The sequence below is a fragment of the Rosa chinensis genome, chromosome 3 (assembly GCF_002994745.2).
Source record: "Rosa chinensis cultivar Old Blush chromosome 3, RchiOBHm-V2, whole genome shotgun sequence".
In the NCBI taxonomy this organism is placed as follows: domain Eukaryota; kingdom Viridiplantae; phylum Streptophyta; class Magnoliopsida; order Rosales; family Rosaceae; genus Rosa; species Rosa chinensis.
Genome location: NC_037090.1, coordinates 13,569,878 through 13,589,639, shown reverse-complemented (window position 1 = coordinate 13,589,639; position 19,762 = coordinate 13,569,878). Strand labels below are relative to the sequence as shown.

The following is a 19,762-nucleotide window of genomic DNA, read 5'->3' as shown; positions in this document are numbered from 1 at the left end:
AGAGAGTGTTTATCTGCTCTAACAGAAGCACTTATGTACAACGTACATTATGTTCATTTTGATTGTTCAATGATATTATTAGAAGAACAAAACTAAAAACTTATCTGCTCAAACTCCATATAAGCGTATTCAGTACAAAAACTCCATATGTGTGGAGAACTCTCTTCTTCACCACTAGTTTTTCTACCAGATGGTGCTCCTAGTCCAAGTTCGTATATCATGACTTGAGTTTTGGGTGGACCCAGAATGGATACGATGGTCTACTGGAGCCAAGTTCATAGCTCCAGGAAACCCAAACAAAGGGCACAAGACTGAGCTCTTGGAAGAGGTACACAGACCCTTAACTGATTTGACCATTCTTTTAATTGTTTTTGCTTGCTGCCCCCCATCTTACTTGTGCATCTTGCTCAATATTAACTCCGCTGCATCTGATGCACTTTTTCACTCCATACCGTACATAAGCATTGAAATGGAGTGCTGAACATATTTTGCTCAATGCCTTTAAATGTAGAAGATAATCACCTGTATTACTATTATGATTTTACATGTTTCGCGAGTAGATTAATAAGACTGATCTTTCTCTTTCAAATTAATATTTCTGATTCTGATTCTGATTTTGATTCTGATTCATAAGTTGTCTTATTCAAAGGTGTCCATATGTTTATTAGCCAGTTTTTTTTTTTTGAGTGAAATGTTTATTATCCAGTCAACTCCAACAGGTTCCCTGTATTTTTATTTTTCTCTATTTTTGAAAAAAATGAGTCTCTTTTGCTCCAACAAATTCTCTATAACTATCCCCATTTTAAGGATAGTGAGGAAAGAGAAAACGAAATCCCCTAAATTTGCAACAATCTTTAAAATTTTAAGGAAGATTATGGAGATTTTAGAGATTGCTGTAAAATATAAAATCTGTTGGAGTTGGAGATGAAAAATTGTTTAAAGTTTTGACTTTTGCTTCCCTATAATACAAAAAATATAGGGAAGCTATTGGAGTTGTTCTAACTACGAGAAAATGCGGTAGTTGTAAATGTGTAATATAACTTTCGCTGAGTAACTAACACTTTTGTCAAAGTTACACTAAAAATATAAATGAAAGTTGATATCTTTATTCAAATTTCAGATTTTGTACCGATTATAGCAGATTTCATGTTAAAGTGATATGTAATTGAACACCTTGTTTTCGTCTTTTCATTTATATGAAATCACGCTTCATCTAAATAAAATCTAACAAATTTTTCTTAAGAGAACTCTTTATTATATAATGCGCTTGATTATGTGAAATTGCTCCTGACATTGCTAAACACACTTAAAAAAAGAAATTGCTCTTAACATTGCTAAACACACTTAAAACCTTTCTCTACCACTTCTAAAACTTCTTTTCTTTTCTTTTTTCTTCAACAAAGAAATCTAAAACATTGCCTTGATGATAAATCTCCACTGCAAATTTGAGTTGACTTTTCATCTTGAAAATGGCAAATCTAAGAAAAATCAAGGACTAATTGGCACCCCACATGATATTACTCAAAGATTCCCTAGTTTCATGAACCAAATTGACCATCTATTGTGCCATGTATTTTAAATAAAAAGTGACAAAGGTAATAATTAAGAAGGAAAAAAACAAATTTCTCTCTCAACTTAAAAGAGCCCATGTGCGAATGGAAACAAACTAAGCAGAATTTTGATTAGAACTTCATCCCCAAAAAAATTGCACAAAAAGATCCAAATTAAGTAAATCATGGATGGAAAATAGAGTCAAATGCTCCATTAAAATTTGTAGTTACACAAATTCCACTAAGCATGGTAATTCCATGCCTCTAATTTTGACACAATTACTAAGATACCCATGATTGAAATTAAAGTGTGCTCATAAAGTTGGACTTCAAAGTTCAACACCCCTCCCCCTCTCTTTCTCTCACTAAAATCTCTGTGAGACTCACCTTTTCCTCTCTCTAAATGTTTATAAGTTTGAGAACCAAACTGGATCCTTTTTGCTTTTACGAGGAACGCCCCCAATATTTCCTCTGCATTCTCTCTTCAAACGTCTTCTCCAGCCAACCAAAAGAGGCAAAGAAGCCCACATCGAGCTTGCTTCCTTGTCTCTTTTCCCTGAACGAAAACGAAAGCTCCACAAAAAGAGAAGCACAACATTCATCCTCCTCTCTCTGTCAGTTCTTTGTCGATTCTGGTGAGTGCCCTCACTCTATTACTCTTCAAAAACCCAAAACCATGTTTCTTTTACTTTTTGTAACTATTGATTTTAGTGACCAAACGAGTCCAATCCATTTCCAATCTGCAATGTCATACAGTGTTTATGACTCTCTCTGTTTCATTGCCTCACTATTTTTGTGAGGCCCTGTCTTTTTCTGTTTCTGATCTGTTTCACAATTTGCTTAGTTAGGTTTTCTTTCTCGAATCATCGCGAATTTGAGACCCTTTTACCTCAATTTCTGAAACCAGGAGCATTCTGGTTTGGTTCTTCAAGCTTCAATCTTCATTTTTACATGTAAAATATAGCCCTGAAACTCAAAAAGGAACCTTTTTCACATAGTTTATTAGATTTGATCTCTGGCTAAAGATCTGAGAAAAGCTCAAGCCTTTTTTGCTTGCCATTGTTGTTTGTTTAATTCGTGGTCTTCCACTCTGTCTACCTCTCTGTAAAGGCTATAACAGCGTTGCTTGTAAAGAAAATATTCCTCACTGAAAAGGATGAACCTGGCCTATTCTATTTCTCCCATAAATTATACATTAAGCACAAAATAAGACATTTTCAATTTTAATTTCTCATTTTCAGCTTGATTACGTTGATTTCTAAGCTGTCTCCATTTCCCCTGCAATTGGGTGTTTTATATTACGTTGAATGCTCCATTTGACACTTAATTTAAGCCCTCTCTTAGATATTTCGTTTTCCCGTACCGGAATAAAAATCTGTCAATAAAAATTGGTTCTTTGACCCCTCTTGGTATTTGATTTACACTCCCATTTTGTTTTTCGACGACTTTCGCTTCCAAAAAGCATATTCTTCTCAGTTTTAGAAGAAGAAGAAAATCATCTATTCAGTTATAGATTCGGATAACCTTGAACCACTTATCAAACTCTCTTCCATCCCATTCAGATTTCAGAACCCAAAAACTCTGATCAGTAAAAGCAATGCGGACCAACAGAGGAAAGATCCCAAAGGTACGAAATTTAGCCTTCATTGAAGTTTTTGTTTTGTTCGAGGATATCGAGTTGACTTTAACCGATATCACTAAACGTTTCGTAGCAGAACTCGTGGCCTGGAGCAGTAGTGAGGAAATGGCTCAACATTCCAACCGGAGGGGACGAGTTTCATTCGGATTACTCTGTAAAAAGTAAGTTTTCCGGTCACCGGCTTCTTTCTTTTTTCTTAACGTTTTGGGGTGTTGTCTTTGTCTGGTATCGGTGTCGGAACTGGTCTGCTGAACTTGCTGTTTGATGTGAACTGTGTCAGATGTAACTGAGAGTAGGAGGAAGAGTTGCTCGGACCAGGACCACTACGTCGTCGTACCGGACGATGTTGCAGGTACGAATTCTACTGTGTAGCGCCCCTCTAAAACCTCCCGGTACAGCCTTGGCTGTCTCACACCCACGTGGCACATGCACCGTAATGCTGCCGGCGGTGGAACCCCCGCCTTTGTTTTCAATTAATATGATTGGACGGGAAATGAGTCGTCCGTTGGAGTTGGGTCCAAGTTGGGGTTTTTGGCTCTGAGCGATTGTGGTGTGCCACGTGAACGGCGGAGGATGTGGGGGGTTTGAGTTAGTGTGGTGCAGTAACATGGACTCTAACTAGGTGTCACCATTCAGTTTCGACTTTCTGTGAAAGTTGAGCTTTTCAGTTTTGCGTTTTGAGCTCGAGGATAATGATTAAACCTGATTCGTTTTGTTTATTGTTTTTTTTTTTTTTAGATGGTTGGTTGATGGAGGACGCTTACGGCCCAAGTTTTGCGCCGGAGGCACCAGCTGTGACCGACCATCTCAACCTCAGGTAACCATCCCTACAGTTCAGAGATGGAGTATATACTCGATTTAAGGAATAGGTGTAGCTTTCTTGATTAGTAATCTATGTTTACGATCACCAATGTGAACGATTGTTAGTTGTTGATGTGGGTCGTGATTCCTCCAAAACACTTTTCGAATTAGATAGTTTGAGTGGTATCTATCTATGATTTAATTTTCCACGGTTTGCTTTGAAGTCTGCTTCTTTTGACAAGTTTTTGTTTTGGAGTAACTAACAAAGTGGTACTTTTGGCTTTGTTTGTTTGGTTTTAGAATGTTCGTGGGGACATGGAACGTTGGAGGCAAATCACCACAAGAGGACTTGAACTTAAGGGAATGGCTTAGGTCCCCAACTCCTGCCGATATCTATGTTCTTGGGTAACGTTCCTCTCCCCATTTGCATCCCAAATTAGACTGCTTTGTTGTTTTTTGCTTTGTCTGTTTAATAGTCTCTACTAATAGTGGTCCAGCCTCTAATAGTATTTGATCCAATCTAACATTCCTTTTATATTTGGGCATTACATATTTTTTAGTAACGTATTATTAACGTTTTTAAAACACAACGTATCAAACTATTTGATTCGTGATTTGTCGTATTGTCTTTAATAGGTTTCAGGAAATTGTTCCTTTAAACGCCGGTAATGTATTGGGTGCGGAGGACAAAGGCCCAGCTGACAAGTGGCTTTCCCTTATTCGAGATGCACTTAACAAGAATGACCCCGGACTTCCTAATAATTACAACAATGCCACCCATAATGATCAGCAAGCACATCTTGATCAGCAAGGCAGCATGATGCCAAGGCTCAGCTTCTCGGACTTGCTTTCCTTAGAAGATGAACTCAGTACTGCGGACTTCGAGACACTGCTGAATTTGAATCCCGCGTCAACTTCTAGTGGAGAAAGCTCACCGAGCTCCCCACTGGGGCTGGGTATGCAGGAGAGTACTTCAATGCAACGACATCGTTATTGCTTAGCAGCGAGCAAGCAGATGGTGGGAATTTTCTTGTGTGTGTGGGTTCGCGCTGATCTTTGTACACACATTAGCAACATGAAGGTCTCATGTGTTGGTCGAGGCATAATGGGATATCTTGGAAATAAGGTTAGCTACTTGCTACATTGTGTAGGACACTGGGTACATGGCTACATTGAGATTAAGCCTTATAATGTTGTTTTCTTATTTCACAGGGTTCAATATCAATAAGCATGACATTGCATAAAACAACCTTTTGCTTTGTCTGTGCTCACTTAACTTCTGGTGAGAAAGAAGGGGATGAGATGAAAAGGAATTCAGATGTCATCGAAATTTTAAAGAAAACAAAGTTTTCTAACTCATGTAGAACACGACCACTTCCTCCTGATAGCATATTGGACCATGAGTAAGTCTTTCCTCTTCTGTATAACTAGATATATTTTATTTAAAATCAGACCATTAGGCGCCAGATAACTATCGAAAGATCGAGCATTACCGTTTCTAAATTTATGGTTGTTTCTTCATTTTGCAACAAAGGTGATCTCCTGAGTCAATTATCTTACAAATCTACTTTTTATGTTCAGCAAGATTATTTGGCTTGGGGATTTAAATTACCGGCTAGCAGCTGCTTGCGCTGACACACATGAGCTTCTGCAGAAGCATCATTGGCAAGCACTTTTAGAGAAAGATCAGGTAAGATTGCAAGTACTGTAAATAGTTGTTTTGTTTTATTTCAAGTATACAGAAAGGCAATTTAATTCTTATGCTTGGATTTCATTGTTTTGGCAGCTAAGAATAGAGCAACAAGCTGGTAGAGTATTTAAAGGGTGGGAAGAAGGGAGGATATATTTTGCTCCGACTTACAAATACCTTGCAAATTCTAATCATTATGTTGCCCAAACTTCGAATTCTAGAGAGAAGAGACGCACTCCTGCCTGGTAAGAATTCCAACTAGTTTCCTGTTTCCCTATTATTTGAGCTGTACATGAAATATTGCATATAAGTTTGAATAGCCCATTCATTTAGTTTATTGAAATGAGGAACAAGTAGTGATCACCATCATCACACACACAAACGTAAACATATGTAATTATATGTTTCATAATGTTTTATTATGAATTGGTAATTATATACACATTTTACTAGTGGGTCTCATCTCTCTTATTTATGTCGTGTATAATGTGATCGGTAAATGTGGTACATGTAACATTACTTCATTGATAATATTTTTAAAGCTACTCCTTAACCTAAACCTTTGCTAGATAATGATATATACAACTTTACTAAGCACCAATTAATATGAGCAATTAGTTTAATCTAATTAGGCACCTTCAGAGTCTTTCTGGGCACTTCTATCACTTTTATTGAACATGTATTGACTCCAGGCTGCTGGTCCTTAATTTGTTGAAAAGATGTTTTCTATTACTGACTCTTCACATTTCTGTTAAGCTGATTTGAACCAAATAAGCTTCAGTATCACTTGCTGCATCAATCTTTAAAATTAGGCGCAGAGGGTGGGAATCATACACTACTAAATAAGATTAACATATCACTTTCCAATTATTGTTTCTGCTGTAGACCACATGAAATCAATATTCTTATTAAACATCATCATCATTTGCATTGCACATAAATTGAAGCATTCTGATAAGTACAGTTTAATATAAGTGGGTAGAGTTTGGCAGGTAAGACCTGTTTCCTTCATCTGTTAAAAAAATATACAAGTGACATGTACATACCAGCCATGTCTGCAATATCTTATTTCAACAGCATCATTATCATCTAAGAAACATCGTCACTCTCAAAACAACTTGCCTTTATTTTATAATCTTTCGGTACTTTATTTCTATAGAACCAACCCAAACCAAGTTTAGGACTACCTAGTAGTATAGACTTTGAGTTTTTATCACACTAGATTAGATATAGATTGGGCGCTCGCAAAAGGAATAAGGCAAGGTCCTCCACTCTTTCCAACACCACCACAATGTTACATATATTGTTTAGAAGCTAATGTGGGTCTTGATGCATATTGCAGGTGTGACAGGATTCTATGGAAAGGAGAAGGACTTAAACAAATGTGGTATTTGAGAGGGGAGTCAAAGTTCTCGGACCACAGACCGGTCTATTCTTTGTTTGCGGTACAAATAAACTTGGCCAGCAAGAAAAAACCCAAACCTGCTGTTCCCATAAGCACAACAAGCAACAGAGTTGGTCCAAATTCTCGGTTGCCAGCGACATGCGTGGCCAAAGTGCAAGCCGAGGAGCTTTTGGTACTCACAAGAGCAAAAAGCTGCTTAGACACAAGCTCCTCCAGGTTCTGAGTCACACAAGCTAGGCTTACTTTTTGAAGACCAATGCAGAACTCAGAAAACTTGCAGCTCATTGTGTAATGGGTCTCTGAAACTGTGAAAACTGACAGAAGCAGCAGTTGGGTTTCTGACACGTGTTCCAAACATTTTTGACAGTTTGGGACGGTGGTGGGTGATGATATATATATATTTTTATATAGAGTAGTGAATTACAAGCAAAAGCTTCTAAGACTACTGAGAAGTTGGCATGGAGAGTGAAGTGGCTGCAGCTCTGGGCATCTTGGACATGCGTGGAAGCGTGGGTTTATAAGCTATTTTTGAAAACCAGCTTTTGATACGAGTTGATTTTGGTGCTGATGATCAACTGTAAATGGTTCAGCTTTTGGCAGAGGAATTTCTCTCTTTCCTTTTCAATTAAATAGAGGAAGGGAGGACAGTTTTAAGTGAAGGGTTGAAGAGGAACTGGGATGATGAAATGCTTAATCTCCTAGTTCGTTATTTGGTTGCCTTTCCAAATTATTAATGAAATTTTTTCACATTGCCTAGTGTTCTTCATTATCTATTTATAATAAGAATTTTCATTGCGACCCCGGTCAAGCCAACCTCGGAATTAGAGGTGGCAAACTGACTGCTAAGCACGAGCGCGGCATGGGCCCGGCACGCTTAGAATAGGCCCGGCACAACCCGAGTATGACATTTGTTTTTAAAAATATTTAAAAATCACAATGATGAGATTTGAATATTAGATCTCTTTATTTAAAATCTCATAATAATTCCATCAATGTTATTTCTTTATATTATCAAAATAGAAAAATAAAACATTATATCATTGTTTTAACATAAAGTATTTTTTCTAATCTCATAATAATACAACTATAGAATGAAGGAAAGAATAATATAATACTAAATCTTCATTATATTAATAAAGATTAATCTCACAATAACATACTACAAGCAATATATTTTGAGTTATTTTTTTCTTTCTTTCTTTCTTGTAGTGGAATAAAAAAAAAATATTAGAAAACTAATCTTTTTGAAAGGGAAAACTAATCTTAAAAAGCTAAGATTAAGAAAAATATTGTAGAACTTAATTTATTTTAATTTTCTAAATAGTTAAATAAAATTAATTTTTATTTATTCAAATTAAGATTTTAAGCTTTATAGTGGGTAGGCACGAGCATGGCCCGTTTATTGACCTGGCACGAGTATGGATCGGCACAATATGGGCTCGGGCCATGGGCTGGATCGGGCTTAATGTTTAAGTAAATGGGCCTGCCCATTTGCCACCTCTACTCGGAATGGCCGGTGTGTTGCCAAGTGTGTATTATGTCGGTTACGACTTACGAGATCGAGCCCAAGAGTCGATATACTTTTACATAAAAACATTTTGTCTCAAAACTCACAAATTTTTGTTCGAAAACCGGAAAAGTGTTCTTATGTTTTCTTATATTTCGACTTAACAAAATGAGACTTGAAAGTGAGTGCAAATTAGAGAGAAAAAATGAAAGTTAACAAAACATTAAGGCACACGACAACCGAATTATAACAAAGAAAAATGATTTTTTTTTTCCTAATCAAGCTATGAAAGTGAGAAAATTCAAACTTAGTACTTGGATTACTAGACTACAACTTCTAGTTGTAGTTGGTGTTAGGTTTCTTTTGTGAATTGAGCAAACATTAGGCCAAAATCAATCCAATAATTTGATTAATGGGGAGAGTTTTATGTGTGATTTAGATGATTCCTGCAATAGATCAAATAAAGGCTTGAAATCGTGTAGCATGGTGTGGGAGCTAAAAACACATTGTGGTAAGAGAATTAGAGGGATTATTGGATGAGGTTTGGGAATTAAATAAGAATTGGGTTTATGCTTGAAGGCTTGATTGGGTAGTATTCTCAATCTATACATAATATATTCCCTAAATTTAAGGAAATAGATGCTTTCTTTGGATATGAAGATTTGGAAGAATCCAACGATTGCTATGACGGTTGACATTCGTTGTAGCAGAGACAACTACAATGACGAGAAACAAAGACAAGGCAGGTTAGATGGGCGAGGAGAGTTGAAAATTTCACACTCATCATCAAAGGAAGAAACACACTTCCCTTAACTGGTCACAAAGTTTCTCTTTCAACGAATGAGGAAGAAGAAGAAAATGAAAGTTGGATTTTCTTATATAGGCTTTGAATTTTAAAAAAGAGGTTGGCCAAATTCTCATGCTCACCATTTCGCTTTTGATTTAAGTTATTGAGTCCACGAACAAAATCGTCAATAACATTAAATAAAAAAACGAACATTATGTACTTTGTTTACCTTCCAACCACACCCACTTTTGTAAAGCCCAAAAACGTGATTGTGGTTTGGGTCCACATGCGTGGATTACAATCTTCTTCTCTTTTTTTAAACAATTTGGCATATGTGTATTTCTCATTTCGCTTCAAATGTACATAACATGTGTCATGCTTTTTTGGGTATCAATTGTTGGTCTAATGTTCTTTCTCTAAAAGCTAAATCTAAAAATTTCTTCCCTTTTTTAGCCAAGTATTTAGATCTTCTAGCACCTAATTCAAGTATTGGACATATTTGGTTGTCAAGATGGAGCAATGGACTAATGGAATCCTTCGCTTGATGCTCTTAAACAAGTAAAGAACACTATACATTTAGGGAGATATTTCCAACTCAAAACACCCATAAAAATTGACACAAACAATCTTCCCCACAACATATCAAAAGCTCCATGGTCAATTTTCAGGTGCATGGTGAATTGGTGATAGTCCTACCAGTAGTACTACTCACCATTTTCCTACCTTCTCGTTTTTGCCAAAACTGTGGGACCCTCCCGCCAAATGACTTCAGTCCACGTATCCTGTCCCATGACGCAAGCCACCTTCGCGGCTACGCGACCCTCGACGCCCATGACGCACCGCACGCTGGAACCGAAAGCTCCGGCGCCACGTGGACGGCCACCACGCGACCCCGCACGCCTTGTGATCGTGCCACCCACTTCCCCTATTTTTCTTATTTTCCACACCGAAACAAAAAAAACCAAAACAAAACAAAGAGAAAATAAACCCCCAAGTGCTCTCACAGTGTTGTTATAGATCTCTCCACGATCTTCCCATTCCGTACAGTCGCCGGCGCGTTTCACGGTGATTCTAACGCCGGAAAGTTCATCGGTTCCTGCTCACAGATCTCCCCGCGATCGCCGCCCAGAGCTTCCCACTTCAGGTTCGCATTTAACCACCCTCGCTGCTTCGATTCGTTACACACTGAGCTGTTATGGAGAGTATCTTCTTCACTTGAATACATGGCTGTTTTGGGTTCTGAGAAATTCTGAGAAATCGAGAAGTAAATCTAGTTGCTAATGTAATTAACTTTGGGATCGTTTTTGTTTATGTTTTCGTGGTTGTTTAGCTTACACACACTTACACTTGGATCATGGTTGCATTGGGTTTATGTCGGTGTCTTTCGGTTACGAGGTTTCGAGTTTGACATTAACTTACTACGTTTTCTCGGTTGTCGAAGAGATCACGATGATATGTTTGTGGTGGATCATGATTTTGATTGTTTATTTTCGGTTTGCAGATAACATCAATGTGCATTGTTGGTGAAGAGAAATTTGTATCGGAGGGTGTCGATAGAAGGGTGACCGGAGCGTTGGACCGGATAGGGCAGTGTGATAGCTTCAGCGGGGAGGAGTTTGAAGTGAAGAAGCAACAGAAATGGTATGTTGTTTGCTTTTCGCATGTGTTTTTGGCAATGTGGGTTTTGAACACTTGATGATGACATTGTGTGTATCTTGAATGTTTGGTTCTGATGTTAGGATGTATATGGAAATGTATGTAGTTTAGTTGTCCGTGGGCTTGTGTCTGCCAATGCTTTTTTGTCAGTTGTGATTTGAATTGAAATCTTTGTGATGAGTAAAATGTAGTGCACTCGTAACAAAATCAGCAAGCAGTGGTAGTTGTTGTAACAGGTTAAGATGTTTGGCTATAATTATTTTGATACATTGACAATAGTTTGTTATTGTACTCAATTGGAGAATTAAACTTCCATATATGTGTATATAAATTAAAGATCTGGTGAATACATGCTTTTGAAATGTCATTTGTAACAGTCTTTTCAGAATCAGGGCTTTTGGATGGCAAAGGGTACCGGGGGTGTAAATGATGGTGAGAGGCTTTATGATAATTCTTCTGCAACTGAGCCTAAGCGTTCTCATCAATGGTTCATGGATGGTCCTGAGGTAGAGTTATTCCCAAACAAGAAACAGGCTATTGAAGTTCCAGGCACCAATCTATTTTCAGGCTTGTTGAACGCAAATGTTTCTCCATGGGGAAATGTTCCCAGTTTTCAGTCATTCTCTGGCCAGTTCACTGAAAGGTTATTTGATTCTGAAGCAGACAGAGCTGTGAATTTTGAGGACAGAAACATTTCATCAGTTGGCTCAGAAAAAATGAGAAAAATTAATGAGGATCTATTTGGGAATGATTCTTCTTTTGGTTTATCTATGTCCCATTCACTAGAAGATCCTAGGTTGAGTCCTAACTATGGTGGTTTTAGAAAAGTGAAAGTCAGTGAGGTAAAGGACTCTGAGAATGTCATGCGTGTTTCGGTTGGACATGCTTATAATCCGGGAGATAACGATGCCATGTTGGCACCTCATGTTTATAAGGCGGATGACAACTCAGGATCAATGGGTCTCACTTATAAGAAAGAGGATGAGAACTTCATAACCATGAGTGATTCCTATAATAGGGCAGATAACAATTTTAGATCAATGGGACACTTTACTAAAGGGGATGAGTACATAGGAATTGGTCAAACATACAAGGAAAATAGTAATACCCTTTTGAGGAGTCGAACATTCAACAAGGGTGACAGCACTATCATCTCGGTTGGTGAAACCTCCAACAAGGCAGATGAAAGTACCATGCCAACTGGTCATATTTATAGTAAAGGGGAAGAGATATCAATGGGTCATGACTATAGCAAGGTCGACAATAATATGTCGTCAATTGGTCACTCTTACAATAAGGGAGAGAGTACCATCATATCCTTTGGCGGGTGTGATGATGATGATGTAAATACCTCAACAATCTCTGGCTATGAACTTCTTATGGGTCAATCTTTTCCAAAAACAGAAGCTATGAATGAGAAAGACTTGGGTAAATTAAATGCTGATGCATTTGTAAATCAACCTCATATAATTGCTGGAGCTGAAACTGTTTCCAGAAAGAAGGATGACCAGAAAATGTCTAAGAAGTCGCCTTCAAACAACTTCCCTTCGAATGTGCGAAGTTTGCTATCAACTGGTATGCTGGATGGAGTTCCTGTAAAGTATATTGCCTGGTCACGGGAGGTAAATTCTAGTTCTCATGCATTCATAATTCAGATTAGATCATCTTTGGTGACATGTATGTTTCATGCGTGTGCTAGAAGGAGCTGCAGGCTGTAATTAAAGGTTCTGGGTATCTATGTGGCTGTCAGTCATGTAACTTCTCTAAGGTGAGGCATTTTTTGCTTTTAAAATCTAAAGTTGGTGTTAAGCCCAAGTTGATGACAAACTGGACTCACATTTTCATATCAGGTAATCAATGCATATGAATTTGAGCGTCATGCTAGTTGCAAAACAAAACACCCAAACAACCACATATATTTTGAGAATGGGAAGACCATCTATGGAATTGTGCAAGAGCTCAGGAGCACACCTCAGAATATGCTGTTTGACGTTATTCAGACTATTACTGGTTCACAAATCAATCAGAAATCCTTCCGTCTTTGGAAAGGTGAAGTTATTAGTTATCTCACTAGTATTTCTGCCTTGCGCCTATAATGCACTCGAACATTTTCTGTTCCTTTTTTTTTTCTCCTTCCTGATACCTGTTTCGTGATATGGATATCTTCCTCTTTTCCAGAATCGTTTTTGGCAGCAACACGTGAACTTCAACGTATATACGGCAAGGATGAAGTGAAACAATTGGCATGAAGCAAGCACCTTCAATGTTTAAGGCAGGGTCATCTTTCATTTTGTGCATACAAGTAACCTTTTTTGGCTCTAACATGTACTCATTGATGGTGGGTACCGACGCAAGGACTCGGGGTAATCATGTGAAGGACAAACTATTATCATAAATCTTTATAATGAACCTTGGAATATAACCCCTGTTGTTGGCCCTTCGATTTCTGATGCCACCGTGTAGTTTGTAGCATAACTCTTGAACAAATGTAATTTAAGATTTTTGTTACTTCTGGAATGATGAATGAATTTCTTTATTCGTAAGGTTATTAGATTCAGTGCTCCAGTTAATCCATTAACGCACAATATTGCTTTATGAATTATGAGTTATAGTACCATGCATACCTAGTCATAAAGAGTAACATGGTAGAATGATCATTCCTCATTCAGTTTCCTTTTCATTATAATTGGGGAAACTTGGGAAACTTTAGACTCGGATCATGTTTAATCAACTACACCACAACTGGGTATTTTCATTACTGCTGTTTTCTTTCAGATTGTAAATGATGCTTTCTGACAGCACTGAAGAAAGTTAAAAAGGTTATATAGATATTAGATTCATTCAGTCATTGGTTACGCCTCATCTATCGCTACAGTTCACTTGCAAGATGATGCAATTGTGATAACCTCAAGATTGGACCTATCTTTTTCCTCTCCTACTTGTTTAGTTGTTGCTAGTTCCTCTTCTGGGGAATTCTCTTTGCTCTTACCCCATACAACAAGATACAGGCCGATGATTATGACAGCAGCACCAAGTAACCTGTAAAAGGATCGAGTCAGCTAATTTCTTGTATACACGTGTGTTTTTGTTGTGGATTGCACATCATATAGATTTACCTTCCAAGAAACAACTGCTCTCGCAAAATGAAGGAGCTCATGACAGCAACAATAACCATGCTTAGGGGACTAAAAGCTGTCACAAACACAGGGCCCCTGTGTTTCATTACTACTCCTTGAATGTAATAAGCTAGTCCTGAACAGAATATTCCCTGCGCAGAATATATGTGAGTATAGGGCACTGTTATTCGCACTCTGATTTAGCTTAACACGCAAATGGTTCAATATTCTTACACTGTAGACAGCTGCCAATAATTTTCCGTCCCAATGTATAGCCCAAACGGCAGCGTTTCCCCTTTCCATGACTAATGCTACAGCAGTTCCTTCCAATGTGCCCATCAGGCATATCCAAGCTGAAAGGGAGAGCTCAGCAGGGTATGATCTTAGTGTCACTGACTACACAGACATGCCAAATCCATTACTTATGATTACGACCATCGATTATCAACCCTTAACCACCCAGATAGCAGTAGATATAAACTGATGAACTACTCACCTGCAGAATCATGAAACAAGCCCAGCAGAAGCAACCAACTGTGATCATTATGGCACCCTTAATTGAACTGTGAATATCTACCCCATTTGTTTGCTGTTGGTTACTAGTGGTTGCTCTGGTCCAAAACAACTTCAAAAGTGGTCCTTTTACCAGTGTCATGATCATGGCACCTGCAACTGTTGCTGCAGTTCCTAGCACCTTACTTTGGCTTCGGATGCATTTCAATTTTACTTTCTCAAGCCTGAAGACAAATATAGGCATGATAAGTAATCGGTCAGAGAAACAAGAGTTGGGAGGTTTTGAATTGACTTGTTGTAACCAAAGCTTTAATACCATGTTAGACAACCACTAAACTCCAAAAATTTAAAACGATCAGAAAATGAGTTAACAACATTTATCAAGCTAGCATAAGCTTTAAGCGCCTTTAAAACATGTCAGCATTGGGGAATAGAAAGAAAACAAAAATTGAAATCATTAAAGAATTGTGTTTTTCTTCTTTTCAAATTTTTATTCGTGAATGGTTAATAGCCTTCTTGTTTAGAAAGAAGCATATTGTTACCTAAGAATCCAAGCCATTACAAAAGTAAGGGCAGGAAGAATATTGCACATAGCTGCTGCAAAGGTTGCTGTTGTGTACTTCATTCCCAAGTAATACATATTTTGGTCAAGAACTGGCCTGCCAAAGAGATCATAGGAGAAGAAGTTAGAAAGATGTTTAAAACATGAGAGTAAGAGAAACCTTGTATAGCAAGAAATCCAGAAAATTACTCTAGCAAGCCGAGCACCATTATCTTGATGAAGATTGAAAGTGTCATCTTTGGCCTTACTTTTCTGCACAACAAAATCAAACACTTGGTTTAGTCTCTAGTCTCTACCGCTCAACCTGATATGTGTTTGGGGTGTGTGCATAAAATTAAGAGAGAATGAGATCGAGTCAGAGACTTGTCCAGAACCACTGCAAAAGGAGCAACAACTAGAGTGGCAACTGCGTGGCGGTAGACAACGAGCACATAGTTGCTCACCCCCTGGTTAAGTGCAGCCTTGCAAAGAATATCCATCCCTGCAAGCCCAAATTGCAAGAAAACAACAGCAAAGAAAGGCTTTGCAGCCTTCAATCTTTCAACCAATCCATGGCTGCTCATTTTGTACAGGAATGGCTTTCAAGAGCCTTACTTGAACTATTAATGCAAACACTTGCAACAGAAGGAAGCAAATGCCCCAATGAGAATGTCTATAGCTATAACCCTTTTATAGAAGCTTGTTACTCACAAACTGTAGCATCACCAGACACTTAGCATACGTGCAATCCCTACTAAAAATTAGAAGGAAGCAACTAGGTTATTAAAAGCGAATTATTAGCCGAAAACCCTTTTCACTAAACATTCGATTAATGAAATGACAACTGCGAAATGGTCCTAATAAACCAAGGTTTAAAGTCTCTTAGTGCCTCTAATTAAGTATAGGGTCATTGCATGGGGTTGTTAGTGCCTTTAGGCTTTTGTTGATGTCTCCCAAAGTTGTTTTAGATGAACCTCTTTCCTTTTAGACTCGTATACGCAAACCCGCCCTATCTGCACATGAATTATTAGATCAGAAAAGAGAGTAGAGTGACATATTAATGTTGCCCACTTGAAGCAGTACTACTGCTTTTGCTTTTGAATAAAAATGACTCAAAAGTATAACACATTTCATTTGATGATTCCCCTACAAGGCTAAACTAAGAGATTGATTCTGATATGCATATGCATTAGTCGCTGAATTTGATTAGAGGGTTTATTCACTAAGAGAATCCTATACCATAATGCATCTGTTGAAGGTGACACATAACACTCAACAGCATAACAGCAATGCTTTCCTAGTTGAATATTGATTTTGGAAAATGGAGTAAAGGCCAGTTTTGCAGTCAAAATTATGAGCACCCAATATCCACAATCAGTAGTTTTAGGCTTTAATGGTTTGTTTCCTTGTGCTTTAAACATGATTTATCTATATAGGCACTACTCTTAGGCTAATTGGCTAGCTAATCAGAATCTGATCTGGAACCCATTAGATGTTAGTTTTTAGCTAAATGGCTGACTGAAGAATTATGGGGAATACTGTGGATGATGGAAGAATATGCAGTCTGGACACAGCATTCTGAGCTCAATTAATCTTCTGCTTACGTCTACACTAACTAGTAGATGAGGGAATTTCAGGTTCAAAGATTTTTCAGAAAATTGGAAGAGATATTAACTGGCAATATTTGGGAGTTCTATCATTGTTGATCAGGGGCACTTCGCGTCCTTGACCGGAAAGAGAGTTGGCAATGTCCGAAGTTGTAATCTTAACCCCAAGGGGAAGAGATTTTGGCGGAATCGCCACTTATGACCATTTCTTCCGACTCTCTTTCTAATTTGATAAACGGCGACTTACTGCAATTGTAGACATGGTAAAATCTACATCAAGGACTCACAAAACAACAACTAGAGTGGGAGAATCGGAGTCGTAATGATCATACGTCTAATGGATTTGTATGTCCCTTAGTAGGTTCAATTTATTAAATAAATGAATTTAAAAATAACCTAATAAAAAATTATTTCTCAAAATTCGGAAGTTTAAAAGTCCAAAAAACTCCTTTTCAAAAAAAAAAAGTCCAAAAAACTCGATATAATCTCTTCTAGGTGATTGGAAAAATATACATTTTCTCTACCTCATCTTATCCTGAAAAATCAGGGACATCTCGCATCATTGAACTGATAACTATTTTAAATAATTTCTCTATTCTTTTTTCTACAATGAAAGTTCTCGTAATACATCAAAATTATGCTCCCACTCAGAAAAAGGAATCAGTTGCTCCTTAGCTTGATATCCACTTTCTTTTTTGGGCTAATGTACGTAAATAGTGATTCTCTAACATTGTATCATAGACTTGAATACCAGGGAGGGAGGGGGGGGGTGGTTTGGGGTGGCAACGACTGTATTATAAATTTTTATTCCCGACAGTCGGAAGTCCACCAAGATGAAAAAACCCAAATACCAACTTGTTTTTGCTTGCCTATTTGCGCTAGCCTTATCCTCATCGGGGCCCATTTGCTTCACCGAACTCGCTCTTGATTTGAGTATCTTTTCACTCCATGTTTAAACTTTATTCATGCATTTTAACAAACATTTGGCTCTCCCACCCTCAAGGGAAAGGGTAAATTTCACAAACAGTACACCAAGTAAAGGCCACTAATAATTCTTATACACAAAGTTTCAAACCAAACATTTAGGTACACGAAATTTGAAATTCAACCCACTATCAGTACACGACGTCAATTTTTGACACTAAAATGTCCATTATGCCCTCAGTTTTTTTTAATATTTTTTTTCTGTTATTTTTTTTTTCCTTCGTTTTATCTCTTTCTTCTTCCTTCTTCGGGGCTCACTCCCTCGCTTCCAACGCCGCCTTCCTCACCTCGCATAACAGAAAAAAATGACTCGAGTCATTTATAAATGAAGGAAAAAAAATAACAGAAAAAAAAATTCTTAAAAAAAAAAAAGAACTGAGGGCATAATGGACATTTTGGTGTCAAAAATTGACCTCATGTACTGATAGTAGGTCGAGTTTCAGATTTCGTGTACCGAAATGTTTGGTTTGAAACTTTATGTATAAGAATTAGTGTACTGTTTGCGAAATTTTTCCCAAGGGAAATAGATGGCACATTTCGGTGTCAGCTTATAGTGCATGGTAACATTAAATTTTGACATAGATTCACCGTTGACAGCAGATCTAGGGTTCGAATTCCCCAACTTCCAATTTTGCACACTCTCTGCCTACCCACATGGGGCTTCTCAAACAAGTGATGAGATATATTGTTCCAATTGAGAAAGTTGTTGATTTAGATATGGGGCTGCAGTTATGGATTCCACATCACAGGTTTCACCACACACTCAAAACCTGGGGGAAATCATCGTTGTCTTTGACTAGTGTTGGCAAACGAAACTTTGCATTTGGAAAGTATTGCTCTCCTACATCACACTTTTTCCTCAAAACGTGACACACGCATGGCGCACACAGCTAATCTATATTGTATCTATGTGCATGAAACTCTTGCCAAACTAACGTTTGGAGAAATCGACACAAGGAGACATGAGCAAACAAGGATGGTATTCGATGTATAAACTTATCGGGCGATACAGCTCCTTAATTGTGTAGACATATAGTTCGTGGCTTCAATATTTTGAAATCAATTTCATCATAATAGTATGTTTGAGATTGCAAAATAGAGACGAGCTTGATGGCAGTGGCATCTTAGTAAGCAACAGGAACTTGGAGGAAGCACTAGTACTAGGCATCCCCCCCCAAGGTGCTTGTAAGACCAGACCAGGAAACAGCTTTAATTAATCAGAAATGCCACTATGGTAACATCAGAATCATATATTGGCAAAAGGGGAATAAGTCGATGACAGCAGTGGCAGTGGAGTCTGAGTAAGAGTAGGCAACAGCAAATTTGATATCTGGCTCATATCATTGCCCGGGTTTATATCCCACTGGAAAAAATATATATATTAAAGATTCAGTTCAGCAGAGTTAACACTAATATCAGATAGGAATGAGTGAGGTGTACTCCAGTTTTCAAATCATGATGCGAGTGAAAAATAGCATCAACTAGGGTTTAAACCCTTGGTCATGGTTTTTCCGTTTTTGTAGTGGACATCTTCCAAATACTTAAAAATTGGCAAATATCCAATTTTTGGATAAACCAAAGACTTGTTCCTACATATTCAAATTCCAGTCAATTTTAACATCAATTTGACAATATTTGGTCTCAATGACCACTATGGAAAAATCAGAAAACTAACACACAGCAAAAATGATGTTAACCCTAGTACATATCTTCAAGTTAACAATCCATATTCGAGTTTTCATATGATTTCTTGGAACTGTGGTTTATTCGTTTTTAACTGTGTAACTCAACAAGAAACTTCCTTACCTGTCCGACTTCCCTAGAACAGAAGCTCATGTTCTGAACCAATTTGAAGTTCTCTTTTAAAATAAGAAGAAAAAAAAACAGATGATATTAGCGGGGATCATAACATCGAGTTTTCATTAATTAGTAAAATTTTATGAAAGCAACGAGTCTCAAAACTTTC

General features: G+C 37.7%; 3 protein-coding genes across 6 annotated transcripts; 2 read left to right on the top strand and 1 right to left on the bottom strand.

Moving 5' to 3' along the window:
* The first annotated feature begins 1,907 nt into the window (after window positions 1–1,907).
* LOC112191611 (type I inositol polyphosphate 5-phosphatase 8) lies at window positions 1,908–7,985 on the top strand. 2 transcript variants are annotated; one of them, XM_024330992.2, is made up of 11 exons: window positions 1,908–2,185; window positions 3,113–3,177; window positions 3,266–3,350; window positions 3,470–3,541; window positions 3,928–4,006; window positions 4,291–4,395; window positions 4,627–5,116; window positions 5,203–5,393; window positions 5,572–5,680; window positions 5,777–5,925; window positions 7,023–7,985. In XM_024330992.2, exons 2-11 carry the CDS (start codon window positions 3,148–3,150, stop codon window positions 7,306–7,308), a joined length of 1,596 nt encoding a protein of 531 aa, XP_024186760.1. In that variant the 5' UTR covers window positions 1,908–2,185; window positions 3,113–3,147; the 3' UTR covers window positions 7,309–7,985. The 2 variants fall into 2 exon arrangements, with proteins under 2 accessions (XP_024186760.1, XP_024186759.1); XM_024330991.2 differs by having other exon boundaries at window positions 3,263–3,350.
* Window positions 7,986–10,308: 2,323 nt separating this feature from the next.
* On the top strand, window positions 10,309–13,586 carry LOC112192975. 3 transcript variants are annotated; one of them, XM_024332948.2, is made up of 6 exons: window positions 10,309–10,523; window positions 10,881–11,020; window positions 11,422–12,657; window positions 12,735–12,803; window positions 12,886–13,084; window positions 13,214–13,586. In XM_024332948.2, exons 2-6 carry the CDS (start codon window positions 11,018–11,020, stop codon window positions 13,282–13,284), a joined length of 1,578 nt encoding a protein of 525 aa, XP_024188716.1. In that variant the 5' UTR covers window positions 10,309–10,523; window positions 10,881–11,017; the 3' UTR covers window positions 13,285–13,586. The 3 variants fall into 3 exon arrangements, with proteins under 3 accessions (XP_024188716.1, XP_024188715.1, XP_024188714.1); XM_024332947.2 differs by having other exon boundaries at window positions 11,413–12,657; window positions 12,738–12,803; XM_024332946.2 differs by having other exon boundaries at window positions 10,310–10,523; window positions 11,413–12,657.
* A 171-nt stretch (window positions 13,587–13,757) lies between these two features.
* Window positions 13,758–16,101, bottom strand: LOC112192976 (WAT1-related protein At2g37460). Its single transcript, XM_024332949.2, has 7 exons — window positions 15,590–16,101; window positions 15,416–15,478; window positions 15,207–15,323; window positions 14,648–14,888; window positions 14,386–14,547; window positions 14,152–14,303; window positions 13,758–14,074 (listed from the first exon to the last, which is right to left on the bottom strand). Exons 1-7 carry the CDS (start codon window positions 15,787–15,789, stop codon window positions 13,912–13,914), a joined length of 1,098 nt encoding a protein of 365 aa, XP_024188717.1. The 5' UTR covers window positions 15,790–16,101; the 3' UTR covers window positions 13,758–13,911.
* Window positions 16,102–19,762: the final 3,661 nt, after the last annotated feature.

Bases quoted from the DNA above. Each gene is read 5' to 3' on its own strand.
- LOC112191611 (XM_024330991.2), top strand. From the start codon at position 3,148: ATGCGGACCAACAGAGGAAAGATCCCAAAG. The intron at 3,542-3,927 runs GTACGAATTCTA...TTTTTTTTTTAG, and splicing joins CGTACCGGACGATGTTGCAG to ATGGTTGGTTGATGGAGGAC. The intron at 5,681-5,776 runs GTAAGATTGCAA...TTGTTTTGGCAG, and splicing joins CACTTTTAGAGAAAGATCAG to CTAAGAATAGAGCAACAAGC.
- LOC112192975 (XM_024332946.2), top strand. The intron at 12,804-12,885 runs GTGAGGCATTTT...TTTTCATATCAG, and splicing joins AGTCATGTAACTTCTCTAAG to GTAATCAATGCATATGAATT. The intron at 13,085-13,213 runs GTGAAGTTATTA...CCTCTTTTCCAG, and splicing joins ATCCTTCCGTCTTTGGAAAG to AATCGTTTTTGGCAGCAACA.
- LOC112192976 (XM_024332949.2), bottom strand. From the start codon at position 15,789: ATGAGCAGCCATGGATTGGTTGAAAGATTGAAGGCTGCAAAGCCTTTC. The intron at 14,304-14,385 runs GTAAGAATATTG...TATTCTGCGCAG, and splicing joins TATTGGCAGCTGTCTACAGT to GGAATATTCTGTTCAGGACT. The intron at 14,075-14,151 runs GTAAATCTATAT...ATCCTTTTACAG, and splicing joins GAGCAGTTGTTTCTTGGAAG to GTTACTTGGTGCTGCTGTCA.